Source organism: Pyricularia pennisetigena, chromosome 5, assembly GCF_004337985.1.
Source record: "Pyricularia pennisetigena strain Br36 chromosome 5, whole genome shotgun sequence".
In the NCBI taxonomy this organism is placed as follows: Eukaryota; Fungi; Ascomycota; class Sordariomycetes; order Magnaporthales; family Pyriculariaceae; genus Pyricularia; species Pyricularia pennisetigena.
Window position 1 is genome coordinate 2,760,616 of NC_043743.1, and position 23,112 is coordinate 2,783,727.

Here is a 23,112-nt window from a genome sequence, read left to right on the forward strand (position 1 = left end):
ATCCCGTGTCCTTTGGTGGTAGAAATCGCCATCCCACGAGCGTCTTTGCGATGCCATGGCTGCTGTAAACCATATTTTTTCCATTGGCTCCACGTCTTGGATGTTGTTTCGTGGAATTTTTTTGTGAGTGATATCCAGTGGATTGACGCATGGTCCAAGAGTGAATGTCCAGCTCCGAAATCGTTGGCCGCTGTTGATGAAGAAGACGACGATGCATTCAATTTCACTTCATGCTTTCGGTGTCCATGGAAAGCAACCTTTGACAGTATTGCAGCACGTGTTAAATCTGGTTTGAACAGATTATCTGCCAACCTGGCTAGGTCCATAGCTGCAGGTCTGGATCGTACTGCGAATGCAGTTTTAGAGTCATTGAGGCTGAGATGCGTTACACATAACTCGCCAAGTTCGTGATCAATGTCCTGAATATTGAGTTGAAAATCCGGAAGGTCATGGGCGCTAGGTTCTTCCAGAAGAAACTCTCTGACAGCCGAATGTGCAAACTGTACGAACCCGCTTTCCTCGTCAATTTGGGCTAGGTTGTCGCACCATGAAGCAATGTATCTTGTTTTTTTTTCGATTCTTGTCACATTCGTCCAGCCCGTCGAGTATTATGTAGGACTTTTGAGTTGCTGGTATCACCTCGTGAAGTAGATCTAAGACGTATGAAACCCATGTCCAAGCCGCCTTTCGTATTTTCGCTTCAATTTCTGCCGAGAGATTGAACTTTCGCAGTATTTGGCACAAATAGACTGGAGAATGACATCTGAGTGCAGTGAGTTGCTGTCGTCTGCTTGGGCGAAGAAGAAAGAGACTGGACAGCCAAAGAGCCTCGGACGTTTAGGATATGTTGTCGTTTTGCATTGTCCAGATATGTCACCAGTAGAATGCTCTACCATTTGCAGATCCGAATCAAGTCATCAAGTGGTCGTATTGAAGGTGAAGCGATGACTTGCTGTGCAATCATTAAACTGCCCGCCCAGTTATACAGCCAAAAAAAAAAAAAAAGAAAAAAAAGAAAAAAAAGGCGCCAGACTGCAGCAACACAGACAAGCAGTACGAATACCCTTTTAGTCGAATAATTCAATTTGTTCTATCAAGGGTCCCTCTGGTTCGATCGGGCCTGAAACGGTGACATTTCTCTCGAACTATCTGCGCCACATGAACATTGATATAATTGACGATCTCACCGGTAGGCTTTGGCCACCGCGGAGGCGTCTATATGCCCTCTGCCATGCGTAAATATTTTGATTTATATAGACCTGATTCCGCGAAATAAAGCTTTGGTAACTCAGGTGTCCTCTTTTCTTTTTTTTTTTTTTTTCTTTTTAGCTCTGTATCCTCGAGCAGCAATCAGAACATCAACAATAATGCTACAGATACTAGATTTGTTGAATTTTCTCTCAGCCAGTACTGCGATCGGCAAAAAGGTTCCAAGGGAAACTCGGGCGCAGGTACCTCCCGCTTCAGCCCACGACACATTGGACGCGGCAGGCGAGGTTTACATGGACGACTTTGAGTCGATGGACGTTGGCGCGCTCATAGATGTGGCCGGGATCAGCGTTTGGTTATTTGTATTTCACAGTTTAAGGTATACAATCAAATCTATCTGTGGATAATTGTGGTGCTTCTGTTGTTAGAAATCAGTAAGAGCCGAGATGCCAGCACAGCGTTTCCAACAGGTACAGGATGAAATAGATATCTTTCTTTCGTTTATTTTCTTTTCATAAATTTAGAGTATACCACGAACTCACATGCGCAGACTCGATCCGCTCAGCCACCATCAATGCCGTCCTACTGTGGTGTGATTCTAAGAGGTGACGCCAGAGTGGATAGTGAGCGAGGTGATGCTGCTCTCGTCGACGCGGTATGTTTGCTCGTACCATGGACCTCGAATATCTGCCCCGCGTCGGCCTCGTGTATCTCTGGCCCCGCAACAGACACAATCTGCGGCAGCTCAGACCGATCGACGGGAAGGGCGACCTCGGCAACAGAGGGGACTTGCTTCAGGTTCGGGCGTCGATCTTGAGTCTCTGGTGGTGACATGGTCTCCATGCCCGCCCGGGCGGCGTCCAACTCGAGCAGGACGGCCTTCCATCGCCGCAAAAAGAAGACTGCTGCCGTCGCTGCCGCCAGCAAAAGCACACCAAGGCTGACCCCGACGGCAATGGTGCTAACGTGGCTGCTGCTGCTGCTGCTACTGCTGCTATTGATGGCTGCCGGTACCTCCTGGGCAGTGGCATCAGTCTGGCTTACGTCGACCTCGCCAGCGTTGAAAATGCCGCTGTCGTTGCGGTTGCGCCCGTCGTCTACGTGGCCGGGGCTCAGAATCAGTCTGGCGTCGGCACAGTCACCCTCCCAGGCGTCTGGCCTCAGGCAGAACCCGTATACCCCGCTCAGTGGGCATTGTCGCAGGAGCCCTGGCGATCCGGGTGCCTCATCATGGCAGAGGTTGATAGCAGGGCAGTTCTCACGGAGCAGTCCGGGATCTGCGCAAGACATCCGCTCTAGTCGGTTGGTCTGTTGATCCAAGCAAAGTCCATTGCTCAAACATGCTTCTCGGGGTTATTTTCATTTTTCTTTTGTGTCCTCTCACCAATGTCAGCTGGTTTGGATATATACCATCGTAGCTCTGCAGGGCAATTGAATAACGCATGGCGACGTTACGGACCTTGACCCTGGGCGCAACAACTGCGGCCATTTTCTCTCCCTGCGCACACGACCCCTTCCTTGTGGTCTGAACCGTCGGGCCAGCGGCATATTGCGGACGGTCCGGGAGCTTCCTGTCCAGCACAAAAGGCACCCAAGAGAATCATCAGAACAAGACGCCACGCGATTGTCAATACGGACGCCATGACGGCTTCTTTGTTGTTGAGCATTGGGGAATCGCTAGATTATGCACCTATGTTTAAACGAAAAGACCATGAGGGCGCAAAACGAATGCGCGGATGCAAATGTACTGGGGAAAGACAGATTTATCCGCAAGTTCCTCGCGCGGCCCGTCTTGAGTATCACAGAGAGAGAGAGAGAGAGAGGCTCGGCCAACTTGAAAAACCTGCAGCTTGAACCAATGAGTTCATTGACCATAGTTTCGCGTTGCACAACATGGCTGACATGGCTGTACAGCCAAGCAATCGACAGGGGCTTTTCTCGCTTGACATGCATATAACACCAGCCGGCCCCCAAAATCCAACACAGACGCCCATTATTTGCCTGCAATTGACTACTGCTAGAATAAAACAGTAGCTTGCAACAGACTGCGTCCTTTCTCAAAAGTCAACAACCAAATGCAGGAACGAGCCAATGCAGACGGGTTTAGGAATGTTTGATGAAGGTGGTGGGGGCCCAAGTCAGGCCTGGAATCACTTGGACAGCATTAATCAGATGCACAGTTGACAACGTTGAGATGATACAGAGAAACTTCAGGCCAATCCCTGAGGCTTTTACTTGCTCTATTTAGCCGGATGTATCTACAAACCTACGGATATGTCGGAGACGCTGTCTGCTAAGAATGCCTAATCAAAGTCAGATTATTTTGTCGTGGTAGCAGTGGACCTTTTGGCAGTCGAGTCTCGAGTGACAACTTGTATTCGTGAGAGAGTATTTGTCAAGTCTGAGAGGCCGGTTTTGGCAAGTGAAGTTTTCCACTAGCAGTAAAAGAATATATGGAGCGGAATTAAAGCCGCCCCCCCGTATGCGCGGTTCATAATGTGGTCATACTTCGTCCGTAATTCGGCATTCAAGTGTTTAACTATGGGTAGGGCTGACTTTTTCCTGGTCAGCATTTAACATATACGGGCCTCGCGCTCGCGGCATCGGGGACAGACGAGTTCTCCACTGGAGGGCGGAATGTGAACGATTTGATCGTACAGACCACCATTCTGGACTAGTGTAGGATGAAGTTGGCGTATTTTTAGGTCTCGGGAATAAACGTAGAGCATCACGGGAATATCATCGTTAATCACTGTACTATCCCTACTGCCCTACTGTACCTATGCTAGGATCCTTAGCTATCCCTTACTCGCCGTATCTTGTCTAGGTATGGTTCATATCTCCAGAGCTCTCAATAAGCGAAACAGCGCATGACCCGAACTCGCTAATTCAGACAAAGAAAAAAAAAAAAGTCCTTCAGCCTAATTCTTTAGCTCAAGCTTCAACTTCAACGGCGGGAAAAAAAAAATAAGTCCCCAGGGAATTAGACTAAATAATGAGCACATAGAGAAGAAAAACCAGAAAATATTGCTCTTGCAAATCCCATGGTTCGACTCAAGCGTCCCTACTATACTATAGTAGACTCTGACGACGGGTACCCACCGAACGAGGGGGGGCAGTTCGAGTAGCACAGACGGCGGGCGGAATTGTTTCCTCGCACACCCAATGGGTACGGTACAATGACAAAAAGCAAGGACGTGGCGGCAAAGATTTTTGGCAGCGGTCAAAGCAGCCCATTGTCCCGAACAGGGAAAGCTGCAAACAATAGGCGAACAAGACGCTAAAGCTTGTTTCGTCATCCCGCATGCGATCTACAGTTGCTTCTGTCTACCGAGAGATCCACAGAATTTAAAGCTTTGCTTGGACATCGGATCTGTCGATAACTGCCGCAACAGCTACCACCCCCAGGAAATAAATAAATACTTCCAGACTAGCCTACTATGGTAGAGCTGGATTACTGTATCGCAGTCAGGTGTTAAGGCCGGGTTATGCTGATGATGTTTTTTTTTTCCTTTTTTTTTTTTTTTTTTTTTTTGCCCCGGCTCCGTTCGGCTATTCCACACTTCAGTCACTTACTCACGTAGTATATTTATTATTTCTTATCGGTGAGGAGTGACTAGCCTAGCAGACAGCTCATCAAGTTGACAAGCAAGCCCGGCATAAAAAGCTAAATAAATGAATGAAATGCTCAAGTTTAGCTTCCGGACACCCCCCCCCCGCTTCCACACCCACAAACGTCCCACGCCTATGGTTTGGGAATCGCGCCCACCACTTTCACCGATACACATAACAGACACCATCAAGGCACTGTTTATTTTTTTTATTTTTTTTTTATCTCCGCATATTAATTTCAGATGTTATGTAAGAAAATGTTGTCAGTTAGACTTTCCGTAGAACCCGCACCCTTTTCCGTCATCGGAAGTAGCCGCTTCTGGATTGCGCGAAGGCCGAACCCGTCTGCTGCTTCACCCGTTTGATGCGGATACCTCGATGCTGTGATGACAAGTTTTATCGTGGGGATTACCACACACTCTCTCTCTCCCGCCACATGTATATTCCCTCTGCCTATAGCTACATAGACCACAGTACTGCAACTTGTTTGATTTGAGGTATAAAATCTCGCCGGGCTCCCGCATTAATCCTCGTCCTCTTTTTTTCTTTTCGTCTGAATCTTCTGAATTGTCAGATAAAAAAAAAAAAAACTTGAAGCAGCCATTGCCCCAGAGTCATTATCAAAGCCCGCCCCGAGAGTCCGCTTGCTGCCTGTAGGCTCCAGACACAGAAAGTTTAAATAAATTAAGAACAAAACCATCCCCCCTCCTCCACGTTGCATCGCAATTGGGGGGGAGCGCAACACCGGTTCTGCACGCCAAAAGAGCCGGATTACCAACTCAAAGCTCCGTTCGGTATACAAAAGACTCCTCCCCCGTCTAGTCTGTCCTTCAACTTGCTGCAGCAAAGAACCTTTTTTTTTTTTTTTTTTTCCCCTTTTGGACTTCCCAACCACAAAACCACATCGACTGCGCACGCATCAGCGGCAGCGGCAGGGTCAAAAAGATGTCTCCCGCACTCACAATACCCTACGGCCGGCGCCTGATCCCGCAGGTCCTGGACGACATGGCCAGGACGTCGCCGGAAAAGGAGATGCTCTCCGTGCCGCGCTCCGACGATCCCAAGGACGGTTGGAAGAAGTTGAGCTTCGGACAGGTGGCGGCCGCGGTCGACCGCGTGGCCGGCTACCTGCTGGAGCAGAAGGAAGACATCCTGGCGAGGTGTGCAAGCAGCGGAAGCAACGGCAACATTCAGACCAACGGCCACGGCGACTCGAGGGAACAGAGCCAGTTCCCAACCCTCGCGTACCTCGGCCCAAGCGACGCCCGGTACGTCATATTCGCCGTGGCCTGCGTCAAGGCCGGCATGAAGGCGCTCTTCATCTCGCCGCGGAACCCCAAGGCGGCGCAGCTGAACCTCTTTGACAAGACCAACTGCAACGCCATATACTACGACCGGGTGTACGAGGACACGGTGCGGCTGTGGCTTCAGGAGCGCAGCACCATGAAGGGCATCAGGGTGCACTCGGCGCAGGAGTGGATCGACGGCTGGGGCGAGGACGCGGGCAAGAGGCCGCCGCACGTTCCCTACACAAAGACGTTCAGCGAGGCAGAGTACGACACATTCATGGTCATGCACACCAGCGGCAGCACCGGGTTCCCAAAGCCCGTCTTTGTGCGCGTGGGCATGCTGGCCGTGTCCGACTCCTTCCACAACACGCCCGACTTCATGGGGAGCCCGACCATCTTCGGCACCAACATGTCCGGCCGTCGACTCCTGAACCCGATGCCGCTGTTCCACGCCGCCGGCCTGTACGTCACCATGCTGCGGTCCATCTACTTTGCCGCCCCCGTGGCGCTCGGCATCACCTCGCGGCCCCTGACGCCGCAGTCCGTCGTCGAAGCCCTGGACAACCTCGACGTCGACAGGGCCATCCTCCCGCCCGCCATCCTCGACGAGATCGCCTACATCCCCGAGGCCGTCGCCGCGCTCAAGCGGCTCGACTATGTCTTCTTTGGCGGCGGGCCCATGAACCCCGAGGCCGGCAACAGGCTCTCGGTGCACGAGGGCATCCGCCTGCTCAACATGATCGGCTACACCGAGGCGGCGCCGCTGTCCTACTACGTTCAGAGGGACCCCAAGCTCTGGGAGTGGTACATTGTCGACTCGGAGGCCATGGGCAATAAGTGGGTCCCGCACGGCGACTCAACCGACGAGGGCGAGGTGTACGAGCACATCATCAAGCGCAAGAGCGAGAACGACCCTCCCGGGTCCCAGGGCATCTTCTACACCTTCCCCGACCTGCAAGAGTACCCGACCAAGGACCTGTACATCAAGCACCCGACGCTGCCGAACCACTGGAAGTACCACGGCCGCGCCGACGACATCATCGTCTTCTCCAACGGCGAGAAGCTCAACCCCGTGTCCATCGAGGCCACCGTCGCCAGGCACCCGGACCTCAAGGCCGCCCTGGTCGTCGGCGCCGGGAGGTTCCAGCCCGCCATGATCGTCGAGCCCATGACGCCTGAGCTGTCGCCAAAGAACGACGACGAAGCCGACGCCTTCGTCGAGCGCATCTGGCCGCTGGTGGAGGAGGCGAACCGCGCCTCCGTCGCCCACGGCCGCATCGCCAAGGAGCTGATCATGGTCGCGAGCCCGCACAAGCCCTTCCCCCGCGCCGGCAAGGGCACCGTGCAGCGGCCCGCCGCCGTCAAGCTCTACAAGCTCGAGACGGACGCGCTCTACGAAAAGGCCGGCATGGAGGCGGACGGCGCGGCCGACTCCATCCCCATCGACGTCTCGTCTAAGCCCAAGCTGGCCGAGTCCATCCGGGACCTGTTCGAGCAGCTGGGCGAGATGAACAACAAGGGCAAGAAGCTCCCGCTGGACGCCGACTTCTTCACGGCGGGCGCCGACTCCCTGCAGGTCCTGAACGCCGTGCGCATGATCCGCCGCGGCCTCGAGGCCGCCGGACTGCCCAAGCCGTCCCCGTCGGTTCTCGCGCCGCGCTTCATCTACGCCCACCCGACCGCGGAGAAGCTGGCATCGTATCTCATGGACTCGGTGATCCACGCGGGGCAAAACGGCCACGCAAACGGCGGCAGCAGCAGCAGCAGCAGCGGTCCGTCCCACGACGTCCAGGTCATGAAGGCGCAGTTTGAAAAGTACACCAGGGGCCTGCGGACCGACCCGGCGCCGCAGAAGAACAAGCCCGCGCCGTCCACGACCGACCAGACCGTCATCCTCACGGGCTCGACGGGCGCGCTGGGGTCCTACATGCTGGACATGCTGCAGTCGACGCCGTCGGTGCGCAAGATCATCTGCCTGAACCGGGGCGACGACAGCGGCGCCCGGCAGGAGAAGGCCAACGCCGAGCGCGGGCTGGCGACATCGTTCCCCAAGGTCGAGTTCTACAACGCGGACCTGTCGCGTCCAGACCTGGGGCTGGACGCAGCCGTGTACGACCGGCTGCTGCTTGAGGCGGACCGCATCGTGCACAACGCGTGGCCCGTCAACTTCAACATGTCGGTCGAGACGTTCGAGCCGCACGTGGCGTCTGCGCGCAACTTTGTCGACCTGGCGCTCAAGGCGGCCAAGAACGTCCATGTGGTCTTTATCAGCTCCATCGGCACGGCCGACGGGTGGACGGGCCCCGAGGCGTTCCCGGAGCGCCGCGTCGACGACCTGACGCTACCCTCGACGGGCTACGGGCGCTCCAAGCTGGTCAGCTCGCTGATCCTCGACGAGGCCCGCGACCGCAGCGGCGTGTCGACGGCCGTCGTGCGCGTGGGCCAGATCGCCGGCCCGAGGGCGGAGAAGGGTGTGTGGAACAGGCAGGAGTGGCTGCCGTCCATTGTGGCCAGCTCGCTCGCCCTCGGTGCGCTGCCCGAGAGTCTGGGCCCCATGGACGATGTCGAGTGGACCCCCACCGAGGACATGGCCAAGTTGATCCTCGAGGTGGCTGCTGTTTTGCCCAACCGCAAGGACTGGAACCAGGACAATACGGGATACTTCCACGGCGTCAACCCGCGCAGCAGCAAGTGGAGCGAGCTGGCACCGCACGTCCGCGAATTTTATGGTAGTCGGATCAAGGAGATCGTGCCCATAGAGAAGTGGGTCGAGCTGTTGGAGAAGAGCGCCAGCGACACCAAGAATGTCGAAAAGAACCCGGGAGTCAAGCTGTTGGATTTCTACCAGGGCCTGCTCCAAGGCAAGAGTGTCAAGTTTAACATGAAGCGCACTTGCGAGCTCAGCCCGACCATGGCTTCGCTGGAAGCCGTAACTCCAGATTTGATGAAGAACTGGTGCAGGCAATGGGGCTTTTAGATGCAAAGATTGGATCATCAGAATTATAGATACTGAGCGGCTTCAACAACCAATCTGGGGATAAGTCGGGGGAGCGTTAACACTGTTTTATATATCAAGTATAGATAATATGAGAGCGTTGCACTTTTTTTTTTTCTTTTTTTTGGATTGCCTAGTCACCAAAACCATCAGTGCAACAAATGAAATTGCTCATGTAAGAATAGCGAAAAAAATTAAGACAAGACAACCAACAGTCCTAGTAAAAACTGATGGGGTATCACAACCAGGTTTGCACCGTAATGCCATTGAGACTAATGTCGCTCTGAAGCAGGCAAGAGAAAGAAAACGGCGCTTATACCAACGCCAAATGTCAACCAGCCACAGCTGAAGACCAAATGAGAATGTAAAGTCCGCTTGGTTGCAAGGAGGGAGCCAGAACTAGACAGACATAGGAAAAAAAAAAAAAGAATACCTTCCGGCGGACACAACCAGTCTTTAGGAGCGTACCAGCCAGATCATTATATGTACAGAAACGTAAACAAAAGTCAACATTACCTCATTTTGAATACAAAAGAAAAAAAAATCAAACAGTTACCGCAGTAATAGTGTTTGCTGCTATACAGTATCAATGCCCTCGAGAATCCTGCGCGCCGCGTCCAGCCGCCTCCGATACATCCGGCTTTCGGCACTCGACCGGCCGTTCTCCGTGAGGCCGAGAACACACTTGCCTATGCTGGCAACCAGTCTTTCGACGAGGAACTTGTCTTCACGTAAGAGCTGTTGCAGCGCAAGCGGAGTGTTCGGCTCAACCAGTGCGGTAGACTTCTTAACAGGGCTCGACCGCCCGCTAAAGCTGCTGCCGGCCCTCTGCTCGTAGATGGCTGCGGCGTCGTTCATGAGGTGATTTGAGATGTTGCGCAAGTTTTCAGTGTTCGGAATGCTGGTCAAGCTTGTTGCCTTTTTACGCGATACAAGTGGGAAGCTTCGCATCGTGCCGGTTGAATCGAGTGACGACACTGACGGTCGGTTGGCCTTGTGCGTTGCTGCGCTGCTAGCAGGTCGACGGGCCACGGTAGCGACCGGTGGGGAATATTTCATGGCATAGTCATTGTGTCTCTGATTACTTCCCTCGTTGCTGCTCTCATGGCCGACCTCCCCTTCGTCGACGGGAGTAACAAAGCCAGAGTACGTGTCGGATTCCTCGGCGATCGTAGGAGTCGTCACAACAGCAGTCTCGTCACGGTGCTGTGTTCGCGTTTGAGTCCGGGACCTGTTGCCTTCAGCTGTCCTGCGTCCACCTTCCGCACGGCTTGCGCGACCCTCATCTGCTGTGGCAAACGAATCGAACGAGTCCTTCGATGCGCTTGTTCCTGTAGACAGGTGGCTGGCACTCCTACGCAGTCCCATGCCACCTCCACCAGCAATCACCGCCTCTGAGTCCGTCACCGGGCCTCGTTGGGTCTCGACCGACTCCTCGGAACTAAAGCTTCCTCTTTCCCGTCGAGCCATGCGCTGTTGGCTTATAGTTCCTAGAGCGCTGTGTAATATGAAGTGCTCGTAATCAAAGGCGTCCTCTCTGTCCTCATGGGAAAGCGGATGTTGAAATGTGTCGTGGTATGAGGATTCGCCGCTTTCGCTTGTGTAATCGGGATTCTCGTCATCATAATTGCCATCCTCCGTCACCATATCGCTAATGTCATCGTCGCCTTGGAGATCTCCTTCTGCGGTGTCAAAATTCTCATCTGCAGAGAGACCTTCAGTTGCGTCCTCCACCTGGATCTTGATAGCCGAGTCCTCCGCCGTACCTGCACTGATGGTTCCATCTGAATTCTGATCCTCACGCACAATTGGGATTTCTACTTCTCCGGTCCACAAACTCCGCTCCGTCGTAGATTCATCGTCAGCTGCTTCGGCAGAGGTACCGCCAGACTTGGCCCCGTTGGTTCCGTCAAACCATTGATCGACACGTGCGTTTGTGAAAGGGCTGGGGGTGCGTAGGCTTTGGAAACTTCTCCTCCGTATACTATCCATGCGTGCCTGGTCTCGCAAACTGGAAATCTTTCCTTTGAGATCCTGCACCTGGTCCTTCAGATCGCGCATCTGGTTAACCGAAGCCGACCTGGTTATAACCCTTTGCTCGTCAGGGTAGCCGAACGTGGGGCTCAAAAAGTTCCTGGATGGCTGTGCAGCTCGGTGTGCATCGCCAATGACAGAGCCCTCCGCATCGCCTTGATTTTCGCTCAGCGGGGCCAGGTTAGCATCGCGCAGACCTGGCGACAGCTTGTGGTCTGACCTGGGGCCATCGGGCGCGCTGTAACGAATATTGTCGACGCTCTTAGAGGTTGTGAGTGGCTGCCTATAGCCACCGGCAGCCCCCATCGCGCTTGCCGACCTCTGAGGATACACCTTTACCGGCAGGCCGATTCGAAACGTGTTCTCGCTGCCCATCCTGCTATGTCCAGGGGATACTACAAAAGCGCGGGTAGGCGAAGGAGTTGAGCACTCCGAGCCGAGCGACGACAGCGAGGGCGAGTGCGAATGCAGAGTGTTGCGGGCTCGGTTCAGGTTCCCCTCCATCGTAGTCAACCTCCGTTTCGCATTGGCGAGAATCAGTTCCGCGCGCTGGCTGAGGGACTCCTGAATATTCTCCGTTTCCTTGCCCACGTTTGCAGCCCTCCGCTCCGCCGCCGCGGCAGCGGCAGCAGCAGCCGGGGCTATACGACCACCAGGTTGCGGCGGTCTGGCAACTGGCGCCTTTGCCGGCTCGTCTGGTCTGTACGAATCGGCGACGCTCTCCTCGTCATCTCCCAAAAACACACTGTCGTCTCCCACACTGACCGAGTCATCAAAATCGGCAAATATGTTGGACCTGTCCTGCGTGGTGATTGTACTGGTGCTGTCCATCGAGCCTGACCTCTGACGGTCGTTTGGCCTGCGGACGAGCTTCTTGACGCCATCAAGACCCATCGTGGGCGAGGACCGTAGAGCATCATCTACAGGGTCCATGACGCTGTCGGCACCGCTCGAGGCCCCCCGAGGTCGCGAGGTCCATGGTTTCCCTGGGGTACTCTCCACCTCAGTGACCTCGCCAATGTCGGACAGCATCGTGCCATTTCCGTATATTATGGGTGTCGTCGGGGTGATGGGACTCATGGGGCCGCCGCTGACAAAGGCGGCGTCGAGTGTCGCGTTGGACCCGGCATACATCTGCTGCGTCAAATCGACACTCGAAGTTGAACCCTGCGCGTTTTTCCACATCATGAGGGGCGACTGGGAACGGTCGAGATCTTGGCTGTCAAGGTCCATTGACGGCGGGCGGTCATAGTCGGGAAGGATCATGTCCGGGTTCGTGAGAGTCGGAGATGCGGGCATTTGCGGATAGGGCTGCGACGGCATTGCGCCCGAGTACGTCGCCGTCGTAGCGGCCATGATGGCGGCGGGCACTCAAGTCAGTCAGTCCACTCAATATCGGATAGTCGCCGCTTCCTGTCGCTAAAAAAATAAAAAAAAACTGTGACTGGCTGACTGCCTGCGGTCAAAGTGGTATTGGCTGAAAATCAAGATATGAAAGTAAACAAGGAAGGTGGGCACGGGCAGGCCGTAGCCCCGTTCGAGTCGAGGTTGCCCACGATTTGACTCGTGGAAACTGCCTATCGAGATTCGGGTGGGCCAGGAGAGAATGTCCAGACGACTGATTGCCTATTACACAGGATAGATTGGCCTGTCTTAGGTAGGCAATACCCGGCCGGCTACTAAATTCTCCCAATATTGTCGATCGAGGTCGCCAAGGGTGCGCGTGCGATCCAGGTTGGTGACCAAGTAATAACAAACGCTAGGGATGGTCTCTTTTTCTGTCGCTGGTAGTACAACCCAACCCCCAATCCAGAGGACCAGGTTTGGTTTTGTTAGATTAGGGTCAAAAGGGGAGACTTGGCGTGGCGTCCGGCGCAAAGCCAACCAGCCTCGTGTCAACGGCGACTGAGTTGTATTTTGCGGGGTATAACCAATTTCTTTGCTGTACAGACGGAATAAGGCCGGTGGTGTTTTACTTCTTTCTGACAAACAATTGTGGACGGTGTCTTAGACAATAGCCGTGAACGAAGCGCGCAAAAAGAAGAAAGGCGGGCGACGGAAAGAGGGCCGGCGACGGAGACTCGTCGATCTTGGCCGATCCAACAAGGGCGTACCTACGGCATGGAATTTCAGAGATGTGATCAAAGTTGATCCTTGCGAATGAACAATGCGCCTATTTTAGGCAATGTAGTTGCACTGCCAACAGTGCATGATAACAAAAGACCAGACATCAATATGGTACCTGACCGCGCAGATACGAATTGAACAGACTGCGCGGCTGAATCCAAAGCCTGACGAAATGCTTCTGGAGCCAAAAGCAACCCAAGGAGAAAGGAGAAAGCAACAAACCCTGTTCATCCCATGGCCGTGGCCAACCCCTGCAACTTTTTACATTATCTTCAGCGCGATGGGTTTTCGATAAATTATATGCAACGACAGGGATATTACTGTTCTTCGTCGTACAGTGTTATTCTTTTCATTTTTTTTGTCCTTCCCTCCTCTTGGTCTGATAATATTAATCGCTTCACATTATTCATTTTATACTCTGGAGGCATGACAACCCGAACCGAAACCCTCCACTTTACATTCCTTCCCCAAACCCAATTACCGTTCCCTCCCGCCCCTGGGTACTTTGGTGTCCTTTAGAGCGCGGCAGGCTACCTAGCCTTGCCGTGTCTTTGACCTAGCCTCCCTTTAGTTCGACTGGGCTACTTAAAGCGCTTCCCAAGTCCCCTGAAGCCAAATGCACCCTTTTTTTTTTTTTTTTTACTAGCCTAGTCCAGACTCTGGAATCTGTTGTCGAGCTACCTATAGGCCCGTGAGGGATAACAGAGTTCCCCCACCACCGCCAATCATCAATCAACCACTTTCCAGTACCTGTAGTGTACTCTGGTGCGTCCACCCTGTTGCAACCAAATTCTCATTTCCGCGCACCCCACCTCCGTCGTCAACCTGCATTTATTCGCGCGCTTTTGGCCAGGGGCATCTGCACAGAAATCAAGGCTCACCCCTGGCACCAAAAAAGAAACGATCGGCATACCAGTTTGGTGTGGAAAGGAGAAAAAAATTGAAAGCCCCTCCCTCCCCTCGTCCGGGGCAGCACTGCACCCGTGTTGCCGCGATTCGTTAGATTATGCTGCTCAATTGGCGTGCCTCTATACCGGTAGCGAGGTATTTATTGGCTTACATAACATATGCACTTTTATTAATGTACTTCGGACCCATCAACATTGCTCGTTGGTTTTATCCAGGTTTCGTTCACCGCCGACTTATGACTATTTGTGAGGTTATATTATACAAGCTGATAAGCTGCTTTCTGTGTCGTTTTTTTTTTCTCGTCTCATACCCTTGGCTATACGTTATGTTTCTTCAATTCCATCTGTGCACACCTCCAGGCTGCTACTGCAGGTAGGTTGCTGCATTCAAATACCAGCCTTGCCGACGTTTCGTACTCGAACAGACAATTTCCAAGGACGTGCTGGTCTGTATTTCGACCTTGTGGCTTTCGGCGCTGGGGAAAAGCAATCTCCGTCGATGGCGTACCCAAAATATCTGAACTAGCCATCCAGAAGGGGCAATTTTCTTGAGCATCAACTTCAGCGGCGCGGCTGGCTACCCGGACCCGCAAACTACCGATGCACGGCTGACGGTTAGGCGCAGGTCCCAAGGACGGGAGCGGAAAGGGACTGGCCCAAGCTTTTCAAAAGCCTCAATTGCCCAATAGATCCTACCGAAAAGAATCATCATTCCCAGTCACGAAAAAACTGTTAGGCCAACATATTTAGTTATTTAGGTAGCAAGGCCGAGACGGCCCATAACCAGTCGCTAGTCTGCTCGTTTCTATTTGTTGGCCAAAGCGACAAGCCCATCTTTTTGCCGGCTTTCAACATAGGAAAGCAAAGATGTTGAAGTTCTTTTGTCTCCCCCCGTTAACGCCGATTGTTGAATGCTTCCCCTGCGGTATCTGAATGCCTAGTGTATCTATGTATGTGACCGGGGAAACCCCGGAGAGTATGCGCAAATGTCTCTGTTGAAAAAGACGCCTCCACTCCGAGCAAAGATGCATCCAGAACCCTTTTTTATCCCGCCCCAGGTATTGTAAACGAAAATTCCAAAGCAAAAAAATCAGGTTCGTTGAGAACCGTACGCCAGCCTTTTATCATTCCCAGTCATAACCTGCTAAAAGACAAATCGAAATTGCGGAAGGAAAAAAACAAGAAAAAAGAAAAATAGAACAAGAAAAAATGGTGGCAGTCACCGTGATTATGGTGCTGGTCCGATGAAGGTAGTAGGTATCATGAGATGAGAAAGAAGAGTTTGTGAAAAAGGCGAAAGCAGACCAGACGTTGAATCCGCTGCTCTAAAAGAACTTATGCACCTGCAATTCGTCTAGAACTTGAGGGCCTTGGGCTTCTCCCAGCTGAAGCTCTGATTGGTACCGAAGTGGCCATTCTTGGCAGTCTGGCGGTAGATGGGCTTGGCAAGGTCAAGCTCCTTGACAATGACACCGGGCTTCATGTCGAAGTTGTCACGGATAATCTGGACCAGCTCATCCGAGGTCTTCTCCGATGTGCCGTAGGTGTCGACGTAGATCGACAGAGGCTCAGCAACACCAATAGCGTACGACAGCTGGACAAGAGCACGGCGGGCCAGACCGGCGGCAACCAGCGACTTGGCAATCCAGCGGCCAAGGTAAGCGGCCGAGCGGTCGACCTTGGAGAAGTCCTTTCCGGAGAAAGCACCACCACCGTGGGCACCCCAGCCACCGTACGTGTCAACAATGATCTTACGTCCAGTAAGACCAGCGTCACCCTGGGGTCCACCAATGATGAAAAGACCGGAGGGTTGGATCTGGAAGGCGTTCAAGATGTGTTAGTACAGGGCAGACATAAACAACGGACGGTTGACCGGTATTCAAAATGAGCTAAAAGTACGTACGTGGTAGACGGTCTTGTCGTCGAGCATGTGCGCGGGAATAACCTTCTTAATAATCTTCTCCAGGATCTCCTTGCGCAGCTGCTCAGTGGTGATATCCTCGCTGTGCTGGGCCGAAACGACGACGGTGTCTACCCTCAAGGGGATGACAGCGCCGTTGTCGTGCTTGTACTCGATTGTGACTTGCGTCTTGGTGTCAGGGCGCAGCCACGGCAGGGTGCCATCGCGACGAGCGGCCGACATGGCAGCGTTGAGCTGGTGGGCAAGGAGGAGAGTCATGGGGAACAGCTCAGGGGTCTCGTCGGTAGCATATCCGAACATGATACCCTGGTCACCAGCACCGAGCTCCTCAAGAGCCTTCTCGTAGTGGAGACCCTGGGCAATGTCAGGGGACTGCTCCTCAATGGCAATCAAAAGGTTGCAGGTCTTGTAGTCGAAACCCTTGGATGAGTCGTCGTAGCCAATGTCCTTGATGGCTTCGCGAACCGTCTTCTGGAAGTCAACCTTGGCCTTGGTGGTAATCTCGCCGAAGATCATGATCATGCCCGTCTTGGTGGCAGTCTCGCAAGCGACCTTGGAGAGCGGGTCCTCCGCCAAGCAGGCGTCAAGAACGGCGTCAGAGACCTGGTCGGCAATCTTGTCGGGGTGTCCCTCACCGACGGACTCGGACTATGTATGGAAGCGGTTGGTCAGAATGCGATAACAGGCAACTAAGTGGTTAGCTGTTTTCTAATGGTCTGAGAAAAGACTCACTGTGAAGAGGAAGGTACCCTCATTGTGCCTGGCACCGTTTACTCCGTTGGGGGCCATTTTCTTTTGTGTGTATTACTTGAAATGGAAACTGAAGCGTTAAATGTAGAAAGAAAAGCAACAAAAATAAAACCACCTAATTGGCTCAAGACAGATGTAATCAGGAACTGCTCAATCGACAGAGAAAGCCAGGAGAGGAATGTACGCGAAAGAAGAGAGAATGAGGGATACACAAAAAAAAAAAAAAAAATTCCGAGGAGAGTTTTATGGGAGGCTAGCCAGGGTGGGATGATTGGTGAGATAACCAAAAGGTCACTACCATGACTTGAGACCTCGACCGTAGTAGGAAAGGTGGCTCCGACAAATTTACCCCGCCAACTTGGGTGAGCCGAGCTTCGGCAAATACCTCTGTAGCTTTTCTGCCAAATGTAGATAGATGCTAAGCTAAAGCTCTACATGATGAGCTGATGGCGCATGTCGGTCAAAAGCATAGACATGTTTTGGGCCTTGTCCTACTTCCTGCCTGCAGTTTCGATTTTTCTTTTGTAAATCTTCACCGAGAAATGGCCTCTTGAGTCCCTTGTAGCCTACAAAAGTACTATTATTTGAAGTCTTCTATTCTGCATCGTGGCCTCTTCTTATGCACCCTTGCTTGAAACTTCAAGCTTTTGCCACAGCAAAGTTTCATAAAACATTTTGACGAGTCTTTTCTATAATGGCTGACCTGTGGTATGTCCACCTAGTCATGGCCAATGCTTTTGCCGTAACAACAGACGAGTTGCCCGCGTGGTTGCAATGGCGCCACACGATTGGATGAGAACTGGGACACCCTATACACTGAACCCGGATTTACTACGATTTACATGAGTACCACCGAAGTATAAGTAGCATACGACAACATAAGGACGCTGTGAGAAGCCGAGTTCTTCATCAACTTCAAGTCCGAATCACGTGTAGAGGGACACCTTATGCCGATATCCTCTCGGACATCGCATCAGGACTCAAGCCAATTGCGTGCTCACACGCTCTGCCCTCGGCCACTAATGCAATATAGCGACTCAAACATGGGATCAAACGTCGGTGAGTCCCTTGAAGAAACCCTTGCCAGGGAGGTATTATAGCTGGAGCCTCCCCAAAACCCCAAGCTGAAGGAAGTTCTCGCTCGCATCCAGGAACTGCACTAGCCCCACCTCGGCATGGGCGCGGGGTTCAGCTCAACGCAATTTACATTTTTCTTATCGCGTTCCTGTGGTAGCTTATCGTAATGGGGTTGTACAAATTTCGCGGGACCATGCCGCGTCCAGGTGCCATCATTACGACCGGCCATGAGATGCGATTTGGAAGCTCGTGTATAACAACTTAGAGTCGCGCTTGAGCATAGAAAAAAAAAAAAAAAACCCAGGGAGAGCATACATGTCGCAGCCAAGGCTCTGAATTATCAAGATCCCAACATTTCGTCAGAGGGCTTGCTTGCGACGCCACTTCCCTACAACGATTTTGGTCCAGCCGCGTTTTCGTACACGCCAATCCGGGCTGCCATCCAATCCTTCCGAATAGCCAACATCTAAACGAATCATATCGCACCAGCCTTGGTAAAATTCAACAATAAGTCTGAAAGATGAGCAAATTTGGAGTTATGGTCATGGGACCCGCCGGGGCTGGCAAGGTCGCGCATCTCTTCCTACAATCATTGGGGGACTTCATCGCATAGCTAACGTTGCTTGTTGCTGGTGTAGTCCACGTTTTGCGCATCTCTAATCACCCACCTCCGTATGAACCGTAGATCTTCATTCTACGTCAACCTTGACCCAGCAGCGGAATCCTTCGAGCACACACCAGACCTGGATATCAAAGACCTAATTTCACTCGAAGATGTCATGGAGGAGATGGGCCTGGGCCCAAACGGCGGGTTGATATATTGCTTCGAGTTCCTCATGGAAAACCTGGACTTCCTGACAGAGGCGCTCGAGTCCCTCACTGAAGAGTATCTCATCATTATCGACATGCCCGGCCAGATTGAGCTGTACACGCACATCCCCATCCTCCCGGCCCTTGTCAAATTCCTCACACAATCCGGTGCTCTCGACATAAGGCTATGCGCCGCCTATCTCCTCGAGGCCACGTTCGTCGTCGACCGCCCCAAGTTCTTTGCCGGCACGTTGAGCGCCATGAGTGCTATGATAATGCTCGAGGTGCCACATATCAACATTCTGTCCAAGATGGATCTGGTCAAGGGGCAGGTACGCAAAAGGGATCTCAAGCGATTCATCAACCCCGACGTATCATTACTGGATGACGATCCCGCGAGCAAGGCAAACCAAGCCGCTGTAGGAAACGAGGATATCGACGAAGAGGAGAGGCCCCCGCAGGACACAGATGTATTGATGCGCGGCGCGAGTTTCAGGCGGCTGAACAAGGCGGTGGCGAATCTGATCGAGCAATTCAGCATGGTCAGCTATTTGAAACTTGACTCCTCCGACGAAGACAGCGTCGGCGCCATTCTGAGCTACATTGACGATTGCATACAGTTCCACGAGGCCCAGGAGCCTAGGGAACTAAAGGACGAGGAGTTTGAAGAGCCGGAAGAGTAACGATTAAAAAAAAAAACGAAAGATAATACCCAAAGGAGAGGAATAATGTAGAACAAGGTCGCATGTTTACTGAAGACGGGTGCACATACCCGGATGAGTAACTGGCGCAAGAACATGTCGTCATGAAGTAGGCCAGAGTCTGTCCCCGACATCACCCCGATTCCGATCTAACGATGACTACGTGCGTTTGCATAGGCACCTCTTTGTGCCTCGCCGTTTGCAGCAGCAGCGGCCTGGTAGTTGCCATACTCCCGAAGCCAGACGTCCTTGGCCCAAGCCACGTATCCAGACAGCTTCGCACCAACAACAAACATGTCCCGCATGGATTGTTCCAACCCTCTCTGATATGCCATAGAAAGTAAACTGACGATAACGGCAAGGATGGTGGCGCGCACCACCATCCTGGTCCAGAACATGACCACGCGGCGCATCCAGTTGAGGACTTGGAACGCAAGGTAGAGGACGGTCAAGGTGAAGATTATGACGACCACGTCTGGGGAGTCGTACAATGCGCCCAGAAATCGGCTCACGAGCGGTTGGACGAACGGATACATGACGTCGAAGGTTCTCCGGGCGTGGTAGACGAACTTGCGCTTGGCGATCTGGATGGGCGTGTTGGACTGCAAGATGTGTCGGAGGATAAAGTTCCTGTAGTCTGCCGGCAGCAAAGCTGTAAGAGGGGGGGCGGGCATGTTAGCGATTTTACTCCGCTCCGGGCCGGCGACCGTTTCTGAAAAAAATTGCTTACAGGCCAGGTAGTCTAGAATGTCGTCACCCGAGTCCATGGCTGGCCGGAAGCAAACGTAAAGACAGGGAGGAGGGTGTTGTAATCAACAACAGGCCGACGCGTCTAGTGTTGACCGTTTGATTACAGTAGTAGCAAACGAACGGGATGCCGGTGGGAGCAGAGATTGTGGGTTTGGGTAGTTCAGAGTTTCCTGTTCAGGGTCGTGAACCTTGCGAGCTTTGTAGGTGGCGGTGTCTGATCTCTTGGCAGATTTCTTCTTTGTCCCTTTTTTTTTTCCCCCTTCGAATAAAAGTCGAAGATCTTTGTTCTAAAGAGTGTCATCCTCTGAAATGGACCCTTGACCCTGTTGTCTACCGGGCGGCCCCGCATTTAAGGATCCACGCGTTCCATCCACACACTTCTCGAGCTTTTAACGACTTTTTAGCGCTGGATTGTTTTGATTCTTTGTCCGTTTTTCACCAAAACACAAGATATGCTTAGGTTGATTTGGAATATGGGATGGACCAGTCTGACAAGTCATCAATCATCAATTTACACATGGTACGTTCATTTTCTTGCTTTGGAGCTAACGCATTTTACCCGCGCTCTCGTATGATGACTCTTTTAAGAATTCTGCAATACTCAATGGCTTCACGGCCTTGTGTGGAAAATTTTCACATTCTACCACTGATCCAGCGTCCCTCTCTGGTCCACATGTTATTCAATCCCAAAGACGGTGCTGAGCAATCGCTAACTTGCTACCTTTCAGTCGATCCAACAGGTCACAATATCCAACAGCTTCGCAGGCTTGATGGTCTAAGTATTAGTAGGGTGGCCCTCGGCGTACCTCGCGCCCTTGATCTCGTATTTTGACAGCATGTTTTGTATCTCGGCCATCTCATCGTCCGACAAGTCAATGATGGTCGAGTTCTCCTTGACCCTCTCAGCAGTCGTGGCGCCTGGGATTGGAATGATTACTGGTAAACCGTTTCTTTGGCTGAGGGACCGGACCCAGTTGATGGCCAGTTGAGCTGGTGTGCAGCCCTTCTTGCTGGCCATATCTTTGATCGCATCGACAAGCTTGAGGTTTTGGTCAAAATTCTCTGGCTGGAACCTGGGCAGGTGCCGACGGAAGTCTCCCTCTGGAATGTCGTCGAATGACTTGATTTCTCCAGTCAAGAACTGGATGTGATATGGTCAGTGTCAGGTCTGCCAAGGTTATGTCTCTTCAGAAATATGGAATGCGCGACTAGACTGATCCCAGTCATTCAAGGCCTGCTGGGGACCACTTACCCCTCGTCCAATGGGGGAATAGGCCAGTATCGGAATGTTGTACTGCGCACAAGCTGCAGCAATGCCGTTGTGTAGCACATCTGGGTTCCAAATCGAGAGCTCAACCTCGACGCTGTCTATCTTTGTGATTTTGACCGCCTCGTGAATGGTGGCGGCAGACACTTCGCTCAGCGATATGCCGCCGATCTCGCCCTTTTTGACGTACTCGTCCAGCGCGCCAAACGTCTCGGTGAGCGGGACCTTGGCGTCGCGGCGGGCACACTCAAAGGTGTCGATCTTCTTGCGGCCCTTGATGGCTGCATTGAAAGCGTCAATGGAACGTCGCACGGACGCAGGTGAGCCGTCGGGGTGCAGCGTCTTGACGTCCACGCCAGCCTTGAAGCTGATGACGACCCTGTCGGCATCCTCGGGATACTTGGCAAAGTAGCGCTCGAGCAGCACCGTGCTGTTGTACTCTGGAGTACCGTAGAACTCGCCCCCGTTCCAGAGGTTGCAGCCCCTCTCGAGCGATTCCCGCATGGCTGCGAATGCTTGCTCCTCTGGGCAGGGCTTCGGCCTCCATGTGAGACCTATAATTGTTGTTAGACAGTATCTTTAGAAAGAGAGTGAGGGAACGATCAACTCACCCATCAAGCCGTACCCAATGGGGCCGACTTCTTTGCCTTTACACTGAGGCATTTTGCAAAGCTTGGTATTTTTTGAGTGCTGACTATGCTTGGTTTTGGTGTACATCAATTCCGGGAAGTAATAGTATCCCTTTGGATACGAAGCTGAAGTTTTTGACAAGAAGCTTTTTTTCCTCGACCTTAATCTATTTCATTCTTTTCCCATATGTCGGGCAGGTCATAATCGTGGGTGTAAACGTCATTGAAAAATAGAGAATTCTATGGAAAACTAGCTAACTCTAGGTTACCCTGATTGGGACGTTCGGACTGGTCCAAATTGAATATTGGAACCGTCCCCTCCCCCTCCGCGCGACATGAAGGTCCCGCCAGGGACTGGCCACCCAAGCCACGAAAGACGCTTTGCAACCGCCCTTCCCCCCTCCCCCCTCCCCCAGGGCCGTCGGGGCAAATAAAAATACCAACTCCGGGTGCCCTACCTGGCTTTACTTTTTTTGTCGGTTCCGCCCACTGCAGGGCCCGTCACTGGTGAGGATGGTAGATCCGGGCTAAGAGTAAAAGTGGGCTCAGAAACACGGTCCTGGACTGTGTACCATCCTATAATGCTTTTCCGTGAGAAGGGAACAGCCTTTGCAAACGTTGAAGGGCTCACGGCATGTCCCAGCGGGTGACGGCGACGGAATTTTTCGTAGGCGTGCCAGAATTCCGTGTCTGCCTTGTTGACTAGGTAAATATAGATGGGCCTATCGAGCGGTAAACGTTGACGACTAATAGCAATCAGCTGTTCGTAGTTGTCTGCGTACAAAACTTCCTGAGCCACGGTCAACTGGGCGGCGACTTGAGTGTCAAAGCCATTGTTGTCCAAGAGTAACTTTGGAGCAGCTTGCATCCCTATTGGATGGGTTCTATATTTTACCCCCAAGTGTGCAATTACATTCTCGCCTAACACCGGTGACAGTAAAAGAGAGCTGAAAATGCAGAAAACAGCTAGCATTTTGGAAGAGGTGACGTGAAAAAAAAAAAAAAAAAAGATAGGAAAAAAAAGATTTTTTTT

General features: G+C 52.5%; 8 protein-coding genes across 8 annotated transcripts; 2 read left to right on the forward strand and 6 right to left on the reverse strand.

Moving 5' to 3' along the window:
- Nucleotides 1-1,576: 1,576 nt before the first annotated feature.
- On the reverse strand, nucleotides 1,577-2,852 carry PpBr36_08762 (uncharacterized protein; the record flags this gene model as incomplete). Its single annotated transcript, XM_029895887.1, has 4 exons — nucleotides 1,577-1,606; nucleotides 1,752-1,807; nucleotides 1,881-2,504; nucleotides 2,669-2,852. 4 exons carry the CDS (start codon nucleotides 2,850-2,852, stop codon nucleotides 1,577-1,579), a joined length of 894 nt encoding a protein of 297 aa, XP_029746752.1.
- Nucleotides 2,853-5,651: 2,799 nt separating this feature from the next.
- PpBr36_08763 (uncharacterized protein) lies at nucleotides 5,652-8,367 on the reverse strand (the record flags this gene model as incomplete). The annotated part of the gene is made up of 3 exons (XM_029895888.1): nucleotides 5,652-5,659; nucleotides 5,784-6,873; nucleotides 6,976-8,367. The coding sequence occupies 3 exons, from the start codon at nucleotides 8,365-8,367 to the stop codon at nucleotides 5,652-5,654; spliced, it is 2,490 nt and encodes an 829-aa protein (XP_029746751.1).
- PpBr36_08764 (uncharacterized protein) lies at nucleotides 5,767-9,087 on the forward strand (the record flags this gene model as incomplete). The annotated part of the gene is made up of 1 exon (XM_029895889.1): nucleotides 5,767-9,087. One exon carries the CDS (start codon nucleotides 5,767-5,769, stop codon nucleotides 9,085-9,087), a length of 3,321 nt encoding a protein of 1,106 aa, XP_029746750.1.
- A 594-nt stretch (nucleotides 9,088-9,681) lies between these two features.
- PpBr36_08765 (uncharacterized protein) lies at nucleotides 9,682-12,495 on the reverse strand (the record flags this gene model as incomplete). The annotated part of the gene is made up of 1 exon (XM_029895890.1): nucleotides 9,682-12,495. The coding sequence occupies one exon, from the start codon at nucleotides 12,493-12,495 to the stop codon at nucleotides 9,682-9,684; it is 2,814 nt and encodes a 937-aa protein (XP_029746749.1).
- A 3,033-nt stretch (nucleotides 12,496-15,528) lies between these two features.
- On the reverse strand, nucleotides 15,529-16,884 carry PpBr36_08766 (uncharacterized protein; the record flags this gene model as incomplete). The annotated part of the gene is made up of 3 exons (XM_029895891.1): nucleotides 15,529-15,990; nucleotides 16,078-16,743; nucleotides 16,828-16,884. 3 exons carry the CDS (start codon nucleotides 16,882-16,884, stop codon nucleotides 15,529-15,531), a joined length of 1,185 nt encoding a protein of 394 aa, XP_029746748.1.
- Nucleotides 16,885-18,442: 1,558 nt separating this feature from the next.
- Nucleotides 18,443-19,415, forward strand: PpBr36_08767 (uncharacterized protein; the record flags this gene model as incomplete). Its single annotated transcript, XM_029895892.1, has 2 exons — nucleotides 18,443-18,490; nucleotides 18,561-19,415. The coding sequence occupies 2 exons, from the start codon at nucleotides 18,443-18,445 to the stop codon at nucleotides 19,413-19,415; spliced, it is 903 nt and encodes a 300-aa protein (XP_029746747.1).
- Nucleotides 19,416-19,582: 167 nt separating this feature from the next.
- On the reverse strand, nucleotides 19,583-20,200 carry PpBr36_08768 (uncharacterized protein; the record flags this gene model as incomplete). The annotated part of the gene is made up of 2 exons (XM_029895893.1): nucleotides 19,583-20,085; nucleotides 20,164-20,200. 2 exons carry the CDS (start codon nucleotides 20,198-20,200, stop codon nucleotides 19,583-19,585), a joined length of 540 nt encoding a protein of 179 aa, XP_029746756.1.
- Nucleotides 20,201-20,958: 758 nt separating this feature from the next.
- PpBr36_08769 (uncharacterized protein) lies at nucleotides 20,959-22,113 on the reverse strand (the record flags this gene model as incomplete). The annotated part of the gene is made up of 3 exons (XM_029895894.1): nucleotides 20,959-21,324; nucleotides 21,436-22,004; nucleotides 22,062-22,113. The coding sequence occupies 3 exons, from the start codon at nucleotides 22,111-22,113 to the stop codon at nucleotides 20,959-20,961; spliced, it is 987 nt and encodes a 328-aa protein (XP_029746755.1).
- Between the last annotated feature and the right edge of the window lie 999 nt (nucleotides 22,114-23,112).